Source organism: Macaca mulatta, chromosome 16 (assembly GCF_049350105.2).
Source record: "Macaca mulatta isolate MMU2019108-1 chromosome 16, T2T-MMU8v2.0, whole genome shotgun sequence".
Classification (NCBI taxonomy): Eukaryota; Metazoa; Chordata; class Mammalia; order Primates; family Cercopithecidae; genus Macaca; species Macaca mulatta.
The window spans coordinates 9,116,267-9,130,401 of record NC_133421.1 but is presented as its reverse complement, the minus strand read 5'-3'; the positions used below and the strand labels follow the sequence as shown (position 1 = coordinate 9,130,401).

Sequence of the window (14,135 nt, the reverse complement as noted above, 5' to 3'; positions counted from 1 at the left end):
AGGCAGTGGGTAGGATGGAGTGAGTGGGTAGATCAGGCCCAGAGGCTTCAGGGTGTGCTGCCAAGCTCTGAAAAGTTTTTGGGGGTGTGGGGAAGGCAGGGGACACTGGGCAGGCATCGTAGGTGCCCTTGGTGGGGGCCTGGCAAAGTCGATGTCAAAGCGAAGTCGGTCTTAATGAAAGAGTGTAGACAGCTCTGGATGGTAATCAGGAATCCTGGAATCTAGGGCAGGCTGGGGATAGAGAGGTTGGGGGCCCAGTGTCCTGGAGAGGGTGGGGTGGAGGGAGGAGAGAAAAGCCAGCTCCGGGGAGATTCCAGGGACAAAAGGTCAGGATGTTGGCACTTGGAACAATCCCCTTGGTGGGTACCCAGGTGCATCCGGGCTCTTTAACCCCCCTCCCTGCTGGCTCGCACTCCACAGGCCTCCACAGGATGACTTCTTTTCATTATTCAGGTCTCTGCTCAAGTGACTTCCCTGACCACCCAGCTAATGTTGCCCCTCCCCTCCCCCTCCTATTATATTACAGGATTTTATTCCCTTTATTGCTCTGAGCACTATCTGAAATAATCCTGCTTATTTATTTGTGTTCTTGTTTGTGTCTACTTCCCCTCTACTATATTATAAGTTCTATCAGAGTGGGGATGGTATTTGTCCTTTTCTTTTTTTCTTTTCTTTTTCTTTTTTTTTTTTTTTTTGAGATGGAGTCTCGCTCTGTTGCCCAGGCTGGTGTGCAGTGGTGTGATCTCCGCTGGCTGCAAGCTCCGCCTCCCGGGTTCACGCCATTCTCCTGCCTCAACCTCCCAAGTAGCTGGGACTACAGGTGCCCGCCACCACGCCTGGCTAATTTTTTGTATTTTTAGTAGACATGGGGCTTCACTGTGTTAGCCAGGATGGTCTCGATCTCCTGACCTCATGATCTGCCCGCCTCGGCCTCCCAAAGTGCTGGGATTCCAGGCGTGAGCCACCATGCCCGGCCTGATTGTCCTTTTCACCAACAAATCCTCAGTATCTAGAACAGCGCCTGGTACTAAGCAGATGCTCAGGTGGCCTAGGTTAACCCTCAACATCAACAAGGGGCCAGAGTTAAATTTGATGCCCTCTCCATGCTGAAGGCTCCGCTATAAACCCTGCTGGCTGGGTGGAGGCAGTTGTAGATCCTGAGAGAGCCTATAGGGTCAAGATTAGGAGAGGTACAAAGTGGGGCTTGGGACTTGTGTCTTCTACCCTAGAGACTCCCCAGGGCCTCCTTCCCCCGGGGTCATTTAGGTCCTGGCTGATCCCTGCAGAAAGGGACAGCAGCTCCAGTGAGTGACTCAGCCTGCTGCCTGGGTTACTGGTGAAAAGATTCTTGTAAGAAACTAGGAGGCTTGGGTACTGGGATTCTCATGGGGTCTAGAGATGAGGTATGCTTTAACCTAATGGTTCTTTTTAAGTTTTTTTTTTTTTTTTTGACACAGTCTCACTCTGTCACTCAGGTTGGAGTGCAGTGGCGTGATCTCAGCTCACTGCAAACTCCACCTCCTGGGTTCAAGCAATTCTCCTACCTCAGCCTCCCAAGTAGCTGGGACTACAGGTGCCCACCACCTCGCCTGGCTAGTTTTTTGTATTTTTTAGTAGAGACGGGGTTTCACCGTGTTAGCCAGGATGGTCTCGATCTCCTGACCTCGTGATCCACCCGTCTCGGCCTCCCAAAGTGCTGGGATTACAGGCTTGAGCCACCGCGCCCGGCTAATTTTTGCATTTTTAGTAGAGATGGGATTTCACTGTGTTGGCCAGGTTGGTCTCAAACTCCTGACTTCAGGTGATCCGCCCGCCTCGGCCTCCCACAGTGCTGGGATTAAAGGTGTGAACCACCCCACCTGGCTAACCTAATGGTTCTTGAGAGGAAAGAGGATGGAGGGCTTGAGCCCCAGGGCTCCTTAGTAGGCTGGGAGCTTTGGACTAGGACACAGGGGTTCCTAAGGGGGCTGAAGACTGGAAGCTGGGGAGGGGGTGGGGGCTAGCGGCTTGGACACGAAGGTTCCCCAGGGAGGGATGCTGGGGCACCAGCATTCTCCAGAGGTCTGTGGTTGAGAGCTGGGTCACCATATTCTTTGAGGGCAGAGATATTCCCGAATCTGTCTGTTTTTCCCAGCTGGGACCAGCACAAGCCAGTTCTTGCTTAATGGAGTAGAGACAAATTCGTCTGTGAACGCAGCAAGTGGACCAAGACTAGGAGAGAGAGGCGACTTTCTCCCTGTGCTCTCCTCCCTTTCTCTTTCTCCCTGCCTCCACCCCTTTTTCCAGAACCCCTACCCGCATCTGTCTGTGACCCTCTCACGCCCCCTGCTGCTCCTTCCCTGGGCAGCAATGGCCAGTCCAAGGACCAGATGACTGAGATGTCAAAATCCCATCTCTTTTCTTCCTCCTGATCCCTCTGGACCAGCCACAGAGGCAGGAAACTGGAGTCTCAAAGGGAGTAACTTCTGCGGAACGAGGTGGGTCCTGGCTTCCAGAAAGTGACCTGTATCCAGAGTATGTCTGTCTGTCGGGGTTTTTGCTGGGATCTCAGCCTAAGAAGTCCTCATTTCCAGCCGGACGCGATGGCTCGCGCCTGTAATCCCAGCACTTTGGGAGGCCGAGGCAGGAGGATCACCCAAGGTCAGGAGTTCTAGACCAGCCTAGCCAACATGGTGAAACCCCATCTCTACTAAAAATACAAAAAATTAGCCGGGGGTGGTGGTGCACACCTGTAATCCCAGCTACTCGGGAGGCTGAGGCAAAAGAATTGCTTGAACACAGGAGGCAGAGGTTGCTGTGAGCCAAGATCACACCATTGTACTCCAGCCTGGGCAACAAGAGCAAAACTCTGTCTCAAAACAAAACAAAACAAAACAAAAAAAGAAGTCCTCATTTCCTCAGAGAACCTCTCCTTGACGTTCAGACTAAGGCCTCCTAGTCTCCATGTTTTATTTTTCTTTTCTTTTCTTCTTTTTTTTTTTTTTTTTTTTTTTGAGACAGTCTTGCTCTGTCGCCCAGGCTGGAGTGCAGTGACATTATCTCGACTCACTGCAAGCTCTGCCTCCCGGGTTCACACCATTCTCCTGCCTCAGCCTCCTGAGCAGCTGGGACTACAGGCGCCCACCACCACACCCGGCTAATTTTTTTTGTATTTTTAGTAGAGACGGGGTTTCACCACGTTAGCCAGGATGGTCTCGATCTCCCGACCTCGTGATCTGCCTGCCTCGGCCTCCCAAAGTGCTGGGATTACAGGCGTAAGCTACTGCTCGCGGCCAGTCTCCATGTTTTCACAACTCTCCGATTCTCCTTTATCAGTGCTTCCAACTATCCACTTATTAGTTAGTCTTTGATGGATGTCTGCTTCCCTATGGGACTGTGGGCACCAAGAGGGTAGGAACCAGAGTGTTTGTGCTCATCAAGACAACTCAATGCTTGGCACAGTGCCTGGTACGTTACTAGTGCACAGTGAATATTTGTTGAATAAATGAATAATAAGTAACTTTCAAAGGGGGTTCTTAGGTGGAGCTTTAATGGGAAGCGTCAGTGCCATTGCCTGGGCTCTGGGGACAGCTGTGAGTCCAGATCTCATGGCTTCTGTTCAGGGCCCGGTCCACATCCAGCCTCTGACCTTGTGCCCAAAGGCCATGCAGGCAAAAAGAGGTGGACGAGTCTTCTCCTAGAGGGAGATAGTGCAAAGGTGGCATTAGAAGAGTAAGGTGGCTCAGATTCAGAATCTTCTCCCCACTTTTCCACTCCTCCAACCTGAGTTTTCAGAAGCACTACCTCCCACTGCCCGCTATCTTCTTCTTGTGGCCTATTCTTCTTCCCTCCCAGAGGTTTCCTTCCCCTCAAAATGTGCCCCCTCCCTTGAGCTGTTTCCAATGGTGTGCTCATGAACTTGAACATCATTCTCTCTTACCTGGTAAAGCCCCCAGGAAGAGACGCCCTTGAGGCTTGGCCCAGAGGTTAAGGAGGGAAGCCAAGCCTAAGGGAGGCAGGGCAAGGACCTCCATCTTTGGTCCTTGGCTCAAGACCACCCTGGACATACTCAGCTTCAGCTGAAGAGGGAGTCCCAAGACCAGGGGCAGATCCATCCCTGGGCCCGACCCAGAAGACAGCACCACCTTCTGCAGAGTGTGTGGGAAAGGGACGATAGAGAGGGAGGGAAGAATGAGCAGGGACTACTGCCTGTGGCCTTACCCCTAACTGCCTTAATTCTGCCTCTTCGCTATGCCTCCACCTACTGGCCATTTTCACCACTTAAATCCTGCCCTAATTTTTTTTGGCTTGACCCTTTTTGAAACCACACCTACCCCAAGTAAATAAACAGTCTAAGTCAAAACTGTTTGCTTGCTGTGGGCAGCTTCAAGATATGTCCCTTGCCCCTACCACCCACCTGAGTGCCATCCGTAAACCTTATTTTTATTTTTATTTTTTTTGAGACAGGGTCTCACTGTGGTCCAGGTCAGAGTGCAGTGGCACCATCATATATCACTGCAGCCTCAAACTCCTGGGCTCAAGTAAACCTCCTGCCTCAGGCTCCTAAGTAGCCAGGGCAGCAGACATGTGCTACTATGCCTGGCTAATTTTTTTTTTTTTTTTTGACAGAGGTCTCTGCTATGTTGCCCAGGCTGATGTCAAACTCCTGGCCTCAAGTGATCCTCTGGTCTTGGCCTCCAGCACCTGGGATTACAGGCATGCACCACCATGCCTGGCTAATTATTAATGAAAAACAATTTTGTGGAGCCAGAGTCTTGCTATGTTCCCTCGGCTGGAAGTCTTCCTAATATTGACATTTTGGACTCCCCTCTTCCCTCATTGCTCCAGGCTCCACTGAATACAGGCAGCGCCCCATTGTCCCCCTTTACTTGATCTTGGAGGTGGAGACTGAGCCAAGATGGGTTCTCCGGTGTCCCAAGAGAAAGAAGGTGGCCTGAGCCTACTGCCTGCTTGAGTCCCAGGTCCAAAGAGAAGGCCCAGGGCTCTGCATGAGGCTGGGGAATGTCTGTGGGGAGAAATGATTATCCTGAGGCCTCAAAGCTGGAGCTTCAAGGAGGAAAGGGGCCAGTGGTGGAGGGAGACAGAGGCAGGCTGAGCTGACCAGGGTGGGAAAAACACACTCCAAGGAAATCTACCTTGGAGATTGAATTCTGCATGAGTCCCTGGAGGGAGAAATATCCCGGGATTTGATTCTACATCACAGCTTCTGAGGCTAGTGGGGGCAGATGCTGAGATCTCGGCCTGTTTGTCCAGCCAGGAATCCCGGCGCAGGCAGCCATCCAGGGCAGGAACTAGCTGGAGTGTGACAGAGGTAAGATATGGGGATGTAGAAATCAGGGCATCGGAGCCCCAGTCCTGGCCACTCTGCCCTCAGTTTACTCTCTTCCGAGCATTTGGCCTCCCTCTTGCAGCTCTCAACCCATCCCCTCTCCCTAAAATCTTGGACTTAGATTCCCATGGCCACCCACCCAGCAGTGCTTTATGGAGCCTTGGCTAGGGTTCCACCCCTGGGATGTAGTTACCGGCAACCGAAGGTTGGAAGCGGGGAAGAACAGCCCCCCAAGCGCAATCCTCATGATGGGATGGCGTTTGCTGGTCAGGGGCCCAGAGACCTGTCTCAGGCGCAGCACCTCCTCCCCATCCACCTTCAGTAGCACAGAGTCCCCATCCATCTTGACTTCCACCTGCAGGAAGGTGGGAAGCAGAATCAGAGGACCCTGGGATCTGTCTCTGCCACCTTCCTGTGAGGCAGCCTAGTACTATAGTGGAAAGAACATGCCTTAAAGAAGCAGCTAGCATCCTTGGCCGTGGGTCAGTCAGGTCTTGTCACTTATGTACTGACTGAGCCTTAGAATTCCCATCAGAAAAGATGGGGCCAAGAATAGCTACTTTGTGGGAGTTCGTGTGGATTAAATGAGATGACAGTGGTAAAGGGATGCCCAATAACTTGGTTTCGTTCCCTTTCCTCAGACCAGCTCCAGACATCCCTCCCTTGAGGACCAGAGCTAGCTTACCTGGTGCCATCTCCCGTCATCCAGTCGTGGTCCAGCACCCACCGTAAGCTGGGCCCAGTAATTGTGCAGTTGGATCTCAGGCCTGCCGTCCCGAAGTCCCAGCATAAACCAGTCATCCTTAGGGTTGGTATCCCCATAAAAAATCACTCCCTCTGGGTCCCAGGTTCGAACCTCAAAGGAGGAGGAGGTTCTGGAAGGACTCAGAAGGAAAAGATTGTGTATGTCATGTGCCCTTTGAGAGCCAGTGAGGGTTTGGGGGACACGGTGTTCACAGATAAGGAAAGGAAGACAGGGAAAAGAGAACAGCTGATGGAGATGGGGCAGAGCCAGGGGACTGGGTCAAGGGCTAGGTCAACCCCATACTTTGTGATCTTGGTGAGGTCAAAGGTCATGACAGCGGCAGGCTCTTGTCCTGGGCCATTGCTGAGGTGGACAGCCGGAGGGTCCTGCGCCCTCTATCAGAAAGAGAAAACAAACAAGGCTGAGTAGGGACATGTCAGAGACAGACAGAGGGAGAGGCCCTGCTACAGGGCCAGAGGAGGAGAGAAGGGAAGACTCCATGGACTGAGAGCCGTGTCCTGCTCCTGCACCTGGGTGGGGAGAACAGGTCTCAGGGCCCATCCCTGGTGGGTGTGATGCAGTAGTAGCAACAGCAGCAACAGCAGCCGGCGCGAGGTGGCCATTGGGCCTCTGCTCTCCATAATCAGCCACTGTCCACTCGGCGGCTCAGACAACTCTTGGGAGAATGTGTAGAGGCAGGCAGCCTTGTGTGTAGGCGGTGGAGGGTTAAAGGTTGCCCGGAGGGAGGGGGTAAAGGAAACAGGGGCACTGACCCTTGACCCCTGCCCAGGGGCCCAGTCACAAGACCCAGCTACCACTCCTCTGGGGATCAATGGGGTGAAGGACAGAGTCCCCTCCACTATCATCCTCCACTGCCTAGAAAATTTCTGAATTGGGAGAGGATATTCCATCTCCCCTCTCCTCCTCTAGGGCCTGGTCTAGGTCCTCCAAGATTTCCGTCCACGTGGGGAGGCTGCATTCACAGGCCTGTGGTCTAGAAACAGTCCTGCCCTGCGTCCCAAGTAGCATCCTGTATCAGGACTAGAAATGAGATAATGGAATCCTAAATTTCTAGCTGAGTGACCTTGGGCAAGTCACTTCACCTTTGTGCTTCAGCGTTCTTGTCTGTAAAATGAGCAAAATAATACTTTACAGGGTGACTGTGAAAGAAGGTTCATTGAGAAAATGCAGGCACGGTGCCTGGCATCTGGTCTGAACTCCTCCCCCAGTCTTTTCCCAGGCCTCTGAGGCCTGTCTGCCAGGAAGGTATTGTCTGTGTGTATGATTCAGTGAATATTAAGAAGGGACCTACCCCCGCCTCCCAGTTATCTTCCCTTATCCATTTATTACGGGGCCTAAACAGTCTAGCAGTAGAAATTCATCACCCACTCCCTGACCCATTTTATTTTATTTCATTTTATTTTATTTTATTTTAGACAGAGTCTTGTTCTGTCACTCAGGCTGGAGTGCAGTGGCGTGATCTCGGCTCACTGCTGCCTCTGCCTCTCGAGGCACCCTCTCAAGCGACCCTCCTATCTCAGCCTCCTGAGTAGTTGGGACTACAGGTGCACGCACCACCATGCCCAGTTAATTTTTTTGTATTTTTAGTAGAGACGGGGATTTCACCATGTCGGCCAGGCTGGTCTCAAACCTCTGACCTCAAATGATCCGCCCACATCAGCCTCCCAAAGTACTTGGATTACAGGCGTTAGCCACAAGGCCCAACCCTCCCTGACCCATTTTATTTTATTTATTTATTTTGAGATGGAGTTTCGCTCTTGTTGCCCAGGCTGGAGTGCAATGGCACAATCTCGGCTCACTGTACCCTCCACCACCCAGGTTCAACCAATTATCCTGTCTCAGGATCCCGAGTAGCTGGGATTAAAGGCATACGCCATCACACTTGGCTAATTTTTGTATTTTTAGTAGAGAGGGGATTTCACCATGTTGGTCAGTTTGGTCTCAAACTCCTGATCTCATGTGATCCACCTGCCTCTGTCTCCCAAAATGCTGGGATTACAGGCGTGAGCCACTGCGCCACCCCGTGACCCATTTTAAAATGCAAATGACAGACCGGGCTCGGTGGCTCACATCTGTAATCCTAGCACCTTGGGAGGCTGAGGCAGGCAGATCACTTGAGGTCAAGAGTTCCAGACCAGCCTGGCCAACATGGTGAAACCCCATCTCTACTAAAAATACAACACTTGGCCAGGTGTGGTTGCCCATGCCTGTAATCCCAGCTACTCCACAGGTGAGGCAGGAGAATCGCTTGAACCCAGGAGGGAGAGGTTGCAGTGAGCCGATATCGCACCACTGCACTCCAGCCTGAGTGACAGAGTGAGAATCCGGAAGGAAGGAAGGAAGCAAGGAAGGAAGGAAGGAAGGAAGGAAGGAAGCAAGGAAGGGAGGGAGGGAGGAAGGAAGGAAGGAAGGAAGGAAGGAAGGAAGGAAGGAAGGAAGGAAGGAAAAAAAAAAAATTAGCCAGGCGTGCCGGTGCGCGACTGCAGTCCCAGCTACTCCGGAGGCTAAGGCAGGAGGATCGCTTGAACTCGGGCGGTGGAGGCTGCAGTGAGCGGAGATCGCGCCACTGCACCCCAGCCTGGGCGACAAAGCAATACTCCATCTCCAAAAGTAAATAAATAAATAAATAAATAAAACATTTTAAAAATGCAAATGCCGCCGAGATGTAACACTTCATCCTACTCAAGAGCTGCAGGAAACAGCTTTCAGAGCTGGGGGTCTTAAGGCTTACCCAGGGTCTCGGGGGCTGAGTGAGCCTGAGGCTAAAGCAGGTTATCACCGCATACGTCAATTTAAAAAGCACTGCCGGGGAGCCTTTGAACCACGGGGTAACTCGATCGAGGTTGGGACACCCAAACAACCGCAAGGAAGCCGCCGCACTCCAACCTTGACCTCTACCAGGGGCCCAGTCACAAGATCCAGCTGTCGGGGGTGGGACTTGGGGGGGGCGGGGCTGCGCCTGTTCTCCAAGCTGATTGGTTGACGTTGTGCCCCCTGCTGCGACAGAATTAGAGGGGGTGGGGCTTTGCCCGGCCATGAGGACCTCCTCGCTGGCCCACTCTCTCCGCCTGGACGGCACCGGAATCCCAGCCCCACTTCCCAGGCCGCGGCTACCCCGCCGCCCCCCGCCACTCCCTCTGGAACCAGAGGGCCATGGACTTGTACAAGGCCCTAGGAGCCGGAGATCTGACGGAAGCTGAGGGCTGGCATTTCTTCCGCTTTGAAGGAGAGGCGACCAGAAAGTTGGCAGGAAAGTGAGGCCATCCCCAGGGGGATCTCTCTCTTGAGTTTCTCCTACCCCACCAGCTCAAGCACTCTTCAGAAACTATTTCCACAAACACTGACGCTGAGGTTTCCCTGGAGGAAGGAGGGTTGGGGGTGCCTATCCTCAAGTACTGGAAGAGTAGAATTGAGGGAGAGACCTTTCTTCCTTCTTGAGGGTGAAAAATAAGAATTGCATGACCTGACGTGGTGTTGGGTCGATAAGGTGATAAGCCTCAGCCACTCCAAGACCCTTCATGAGTGTTCTGGTCAGCAGAAGTTACTCCTTGGGGAATGGGTGGGCCCAAGATGACCTTTACCCTCAGTGGGCTGGAGTCTTGGCTCTGCCCTGTGGAATATAGGGAAAAGAAGAGCAAGGGACAACCTTGTGGGTCATATTTGGGACCCAGGCAAAGACCTCAAATGTCTGAACTGAGCTGTACCAGATCCAAGACTGAGGCAGGCTCATCCCTCAGCCGACAGAACAAGTTGCCACCTCGTGTTGGCATTGCAAGGGGTGCTGGGAGGCCAGGCGCAGTGGCTCATGCCTATAATCCTGACACTTTGGGAGGCTGAGGTGGGAGGATTGCTTGAGGCCAGGAGTTTAAGACCAACCTGGGCAACATGGCGTGATCCCGTATCTACCAAAAAAAAAAAAAAAAAAAAATTAGCCAGGCATAGTGGTGCACACCTGTGGTCCTAGCTACTCAGGAGGCTGAGGGGAAGAGGATCGCTTGAGCCCGGGAAGTTACGGCTATAATGAGCTATGATCAGGCCACTGTGTTACTTGGGCAACAGTGTGAGACCGTCTCGAAAAAAAAAAAAAATTAGCCGGGAGTGCCGGTGCGCGACTGTAGTCCCAGCTACTCCAGAGACTAAGGCAGGAGAATCGCTTGAACTCGGGAGGTAGAGGCTGCAGTGAGCAGAGATCGCGCCACTACACTCCAGCCTGGGAAACAAAGCAAGACTCGATCTCCAAAAACAAACAAACGAACGAATAAATAAATAAACAAAACATTTTTAAAAATGCATATGTCCTCAAGAGGTAACACTTCATCCTACTCAAGAGCTGCAGGAAACAGCTTTCAGAGCTGAGGGTCTTAAGGCTTACCCAGGGTCTGGGGGGGTGAGTGAGCCTGAGGCTAAAGCAGGTTATCACCACATACGTCAATTTAAAAAGCACTGCCGGGGAGCCTTTGAACCGCAGGGTAACTCGATCGAGGTTGGGACACCCACACAACCTCAAGGAAGCCGCCACACTCCAACCTTGACCTCTACCCAGGGGCCCAGTCACAAGATCCAGCTGTCGGGGGTGGGACTTGGGGGGGGCGGGGCTGCGCCTGTTCTCCAAGCTGATTGGCTGACGGTTGTGCCCCCTGCTGCGACAGAATTCGAGGGGGTGGGGCTTTGCCCCGCAGTGAGGACCTCCTCGCTGGCCCACTCTCTCCGTCCTGACGGCACCGGAATCCCAGCCCCACTTCGCAGGCTGCTGCTACCCCGCCGTCCCGGCCACTCCCGCCACCCCGCTCTCCCAGGCTCTTCAGGATCCAAGCTTGTAGGCCCTTTAAAGGGTCTTGTTGCCGTTTGCGGGGCTGTGAGACTTTGGTCCTAGACAGTGGGGATCCGGATGGCTTCCGTGCGGATCCGAGAGGCCAAGGGGGGAGACTGTGGAGATATCCTGAGGCTGATTCGGGTGAAGAGAGGAGAGAGGGGAGAGGGGAGAAGGCCGGAAACCAGGGGGTCAGAGTGACGCGGCCAGAGCGGGGGCGCAGGAGGCGGGGGCGGGGGGAGGGGCTCGCCTTGGGACCCTGCTCGGGGAGCAGCGGGGCCCTTCTGCCCAAATCCAGCCTCCGTACTCACGCCTTAGGAACTAGCCGAGTTCGAAAACCTCTCGGATCAGGTGAAGATCAGTGAAGAAGGTGGGGACTCAGCGCCCAGGTTCTGGCGGAGGCTGGGGAGGAAATGAGGGATGGGTTCCCCAGGCGACAGCTCCAGGCTGGGCATAGACCCAGGTCCTCTTTCTCTATCTCTTTGTCACAACTCCAATCTCGGCAGCCCTGAGAGCAGATGGCTTTGGAGAGAATCCTTTCTATCACTGTTTGGTAGCAGAGATTCTTCCAGCGTCCGGGGAGCTACTGGGTAAGAGCAGCTGGGCCTTAGAAGTCCACCTCTCCAGCCGGCCTCAGAGGTCTCCCCACAGGCTCCCAGAAGCCGTACTCCTCTTTTCTCTCTCTCAGGGCCCTGCGTGGTGGGCTATGGAATATACTACTTCATCTACAGTACATGGAAGGGACGCACCATTTATCTGGAGGATATCTATGTGATGCCGGAATATCGGGGTACTGGGCAGAAGCTGAGGCGGGAGTGGGAACGAAGCACCCCACACACCCCACCATCATCCCCAGTCCCCAGATCCCAGCCTGTGTCCTTTTCTGATTCCCTTCAGCTCAAACAATAGATATTTTTTGCCTCTTTCTCTCCATAACAGGTCAAGGGATTGGTTCCAAAATAATCAAAAAGGTGGCTGAGGTGAGGAGAGGGTGGGGGTGACAAGTGAGGACCTAAAGAAGCAAGGGTATATGGAGGGGGAGGACCCGGGTTGAATGAGGGAGGGAGAAAACCTTTTCCTTTTTTGACCCCAGAAAAGTTAGTGATGTTTTCTCCCACAGGTGGCCTTGGATAAGGGCTGCTCCCAATTCCGCCTGGCTGTCCTGGACTGGAACCAGAGGGCCATGGACTTGTACAAGGCCCTAGGAGCCCAAGATCTGACGGAAGCTGAGGGCTGGCACTTCTTCCGCTTTGAAGGAGAGGCGATGAGAAAGTTGGCAGGAAAGTGACACCATCCCCAGGGGGATCTCTCTCTTGAGTTTCTCCTTCCCCACCAGCTCAAGCACTCTTCAGAAACTATTTCCACAAACACTGACGCTGAGGCCTCTCTGGAGGAAGGAGGGTTGGGGGTGCCTATCCTCAAGTCCTGGAAGAGTAGAATTGAGGGAGAGACCTTTCTTCCTTGTTGAGGGTGAAAAATAAATATGAATTGCATGACCTGATGTGGCGTTGGGTCTTTTCTTCTCTTTCCTTTTTTATTTTCTTTCTTTTCTTCTTCTTTTTTTTTTTTTTTTTTTTTTTACAGAGTCTCTGTCCCCCAGGCTGGAGTGCAGTGGCGTGAACTCAGCTCACTGCAACCTCGGCCTCATGGGTTCAAGCAATTCTTCTGCCTCAGCCTCCCGAATAGCTGGTACTACCGGTGCACACCACCATGCCTGGCTAATTTTTGTGTTTTTAGTAGAGACGGTGTTTCACCATGCTGGCCGGGCTGGTCTGTAACTCCTGATCTTGTGATATGGCCGCCTCAACCTCGCAAAGTGCTTGTATTACTGGTGTGAGCCACTGCGCCCAGTCCAAAGTCTTTTTTTAATTTTTTTAATTTTTGTCCCCAAGCTGGAGTGCAATGGTTGGATCTTGGCTCACTGCAACATCCGCTTCCCGATTTCAAGCGATTCTTCCACCTCAGCCTCCTGAGTAGCTAGGATTATAGGCACCTGCCACCACATGTTAATTTTTGTATTTTTGTATTTTTATCAGCCCACCTCGGCCTCCCAAAGTGCTGAGATTACAGGCGGGAGCCACCGTGCCCAGCCCAACAGTCTTTATTCTCAATCTGGTGTGGCCGACAAAAGCTCACACCTGGCCGGGCTCAGTGGCTCATGCCTGTGATCCCAGCACTCTGGGAGGCCGAGGCGGGCAGATCATCTGAGGTCAGGAGTTCAAGAGCAGCCTGACCAAGATGGCAAAACCCCATCTCTACTAAAAATACAAAATTAGCCAGGCATGGTGGCAGGCGCCCATAATCCCAGCTACTCGGGAGGCTGAGGCAGGAGAATCGCTTGAACCTGGGAGATGGAGGTTGCAGTGAGTCAAGATCATGCTACCGCACTCCAGCCTGGGAAACAAGAGCAAAACTCCATCTCAAAAAAAAAAAAAAAAGCTCATGCCTGTAATCCCAGCATTTTGGATTTTGGGAGGCTGGTAAATTGCCTGAGTCCAGGAGTTCAAGAGCAGTCTGGCCAACATAGCAAAATCTCGTCTCTACCAAAAATACAGAAAAAGCCAACACACAATGGCATGGTACTCTAGGCCCAGCTACTGGGGAGGCTGAGGCACGAGAATCGCTTGATCCCAGGAAGTAGACGTTGCAGTGAGCCAAGACCACGCCACTGCACTCCAGCCTGAGTGACAGAGCAATACCCAGTCTCAAAAAAAAAAAAAAAAAAAAAAAAAAAAGGCTGGGCGCGGTGGCTCAAGCCTGTAATCCCAGCACTTTGGGAGGCCAGGACGGGCGGATCACGAGGTCAGGAGATCGAGACCATCCTGGCTAACACGGTGAAACCCCGTCTCTGCTAAAAAATACAAAAACCTAGCCGGGCTAGGTGGCGGGCACCTGTAGTCCCAGCTACTCGGGAGGCTGAGGCAGGAGAATGGTGTAAACCCGGGAGGCGGAGCTTGCAGTGAGCTGAGATCCGGCCACTGCACTCCAGCCTGGGTGACAGAGCAAGACTCCATCTCAAAAAAAAAAAAAAAAAAAATCTCAATAGTTTGAGAGGTTGAGGGTGGAGGATCACTTGAGCCAGGAGTTCAAGACCAGCCTAGGCAACATGGGCAAGACTACATCTCTACAAAATTAGGCCGGGTGCAGTGGCTTATCCTTATAATCCCAGCACTTCAGGAGGCAGGCAGATCACTTGAGGTCAGGAGTTCGAGACCAGCCTGGCCAACATG

General features: G+C 52.8%; 2 protein-coding genes across 17 annotated transcripts in view; one reads left to right on the top strand and one right to left on the bottom strand.

Annotated features, from left to right (window-relative positions):
• Positions 1-3,507: 3,507 nt before the first annotated feature.
• Positions 3,508-14,135, bottom strand: part of SHBG (sex hormone binding globulin) — a 21,807-nt gene continuing 11,179 nt past the window's right edge. Inside the window, exons 1-8 of one of the 13 annotated variants that reach the window (XM_077970268.1) lie at positions 10,468-11,056; positions 6,378-6,469; positions 6,015-6,204; positions 5,523-5,684; positions 5,136-5,295; positions 4,869-5,005; positions 3,920-4,127; positions 3,508-3,676 (exon numbers count right to left, since the gene is read on the bottom strand). In XM_077970268.1, coding sequence (XP_077826394.1) covers positions 3,528-3,676; positions 3,920-4,127; positions 4,869-5,005; positions 5,136-5,295; positions 5,523-5,684; positions 6,015-6,204; positions 6,378-6,406 — 1,035 coding nt within the window. In that variant the 5' untranslated portion in view covers positions 6,407-6,469; positions 10,468-11,056 and the 3' untranslated portion in view covers positions 3,508-3,527. Of the gene's footprint in view, positions 3,677-3,919; positions 4,128-4,868; positions 5,006-5,135; positions 5,296-5,522; positions 5,685-6,014; positions 6,214-6,377; positions 6,470-6,604; positions 7,063-8,826; positions 9,133-10,467; positions 11,057-14,135 lie in introns of those variants that run through there. The other 12 variants (XM_077970271.1, XM_028835969.2, XM_015118519.3 and 9 more) reach the window with 12 other exon arrangements.
• On the top strand, positions 9,116-12,406 carry SAT2 (spermidine/spermine N1-acetyltransferase family member 2). 4 transcript variants are annotated; one of them, XM_077969474.1, is made up of 7 exons: positions 9,116-9,222; positions 10,865-11,064; positions 11,222-11,275; positions 11,412-11,495; positions 11,594-11,695; positions 11,845-11,885; positions 12,026-12,406. In XM_077969474.1, exons 1-7 carry the CDS (start codon positions 9,131-9,133, stop codon positions 12,191-12,193), a joined length of 741 nt encoding a protein of 246 aa, XP_077825600.1. In that variant the 5' UTR covers positions 9,116-9,130; the 3' UTR covers positions 12,194-12,406.

What these genes read in the sequence shown, in the direction of transcription:
- SAT2 (XM_077969474.1), top strand. Translation starts at nt 9,131, where the DNA reads ATGAGGACCTCCTCGCTGGCCCACTCTCTCCGCCTGGACGGCACCGGA. An exon ending in TTCGGGTGAAGAGAGGAGAG is followed by an intron (nt 11,065 to 11,221) that starts AGGGGAGAGGGG and finishes TACTCACGCCTT; the next exon opens with AGGAACTAGCCGAGTTCGAA. An exon ending in TGTGATGCCGGAATATCGGG is followed by an intron (nt 11,696 to 11,844) that starts GTACTGGGCAGA and finishes TCTCCATAACAG; the next exon opens with GTCAAGGGATTGGTTCCAAA.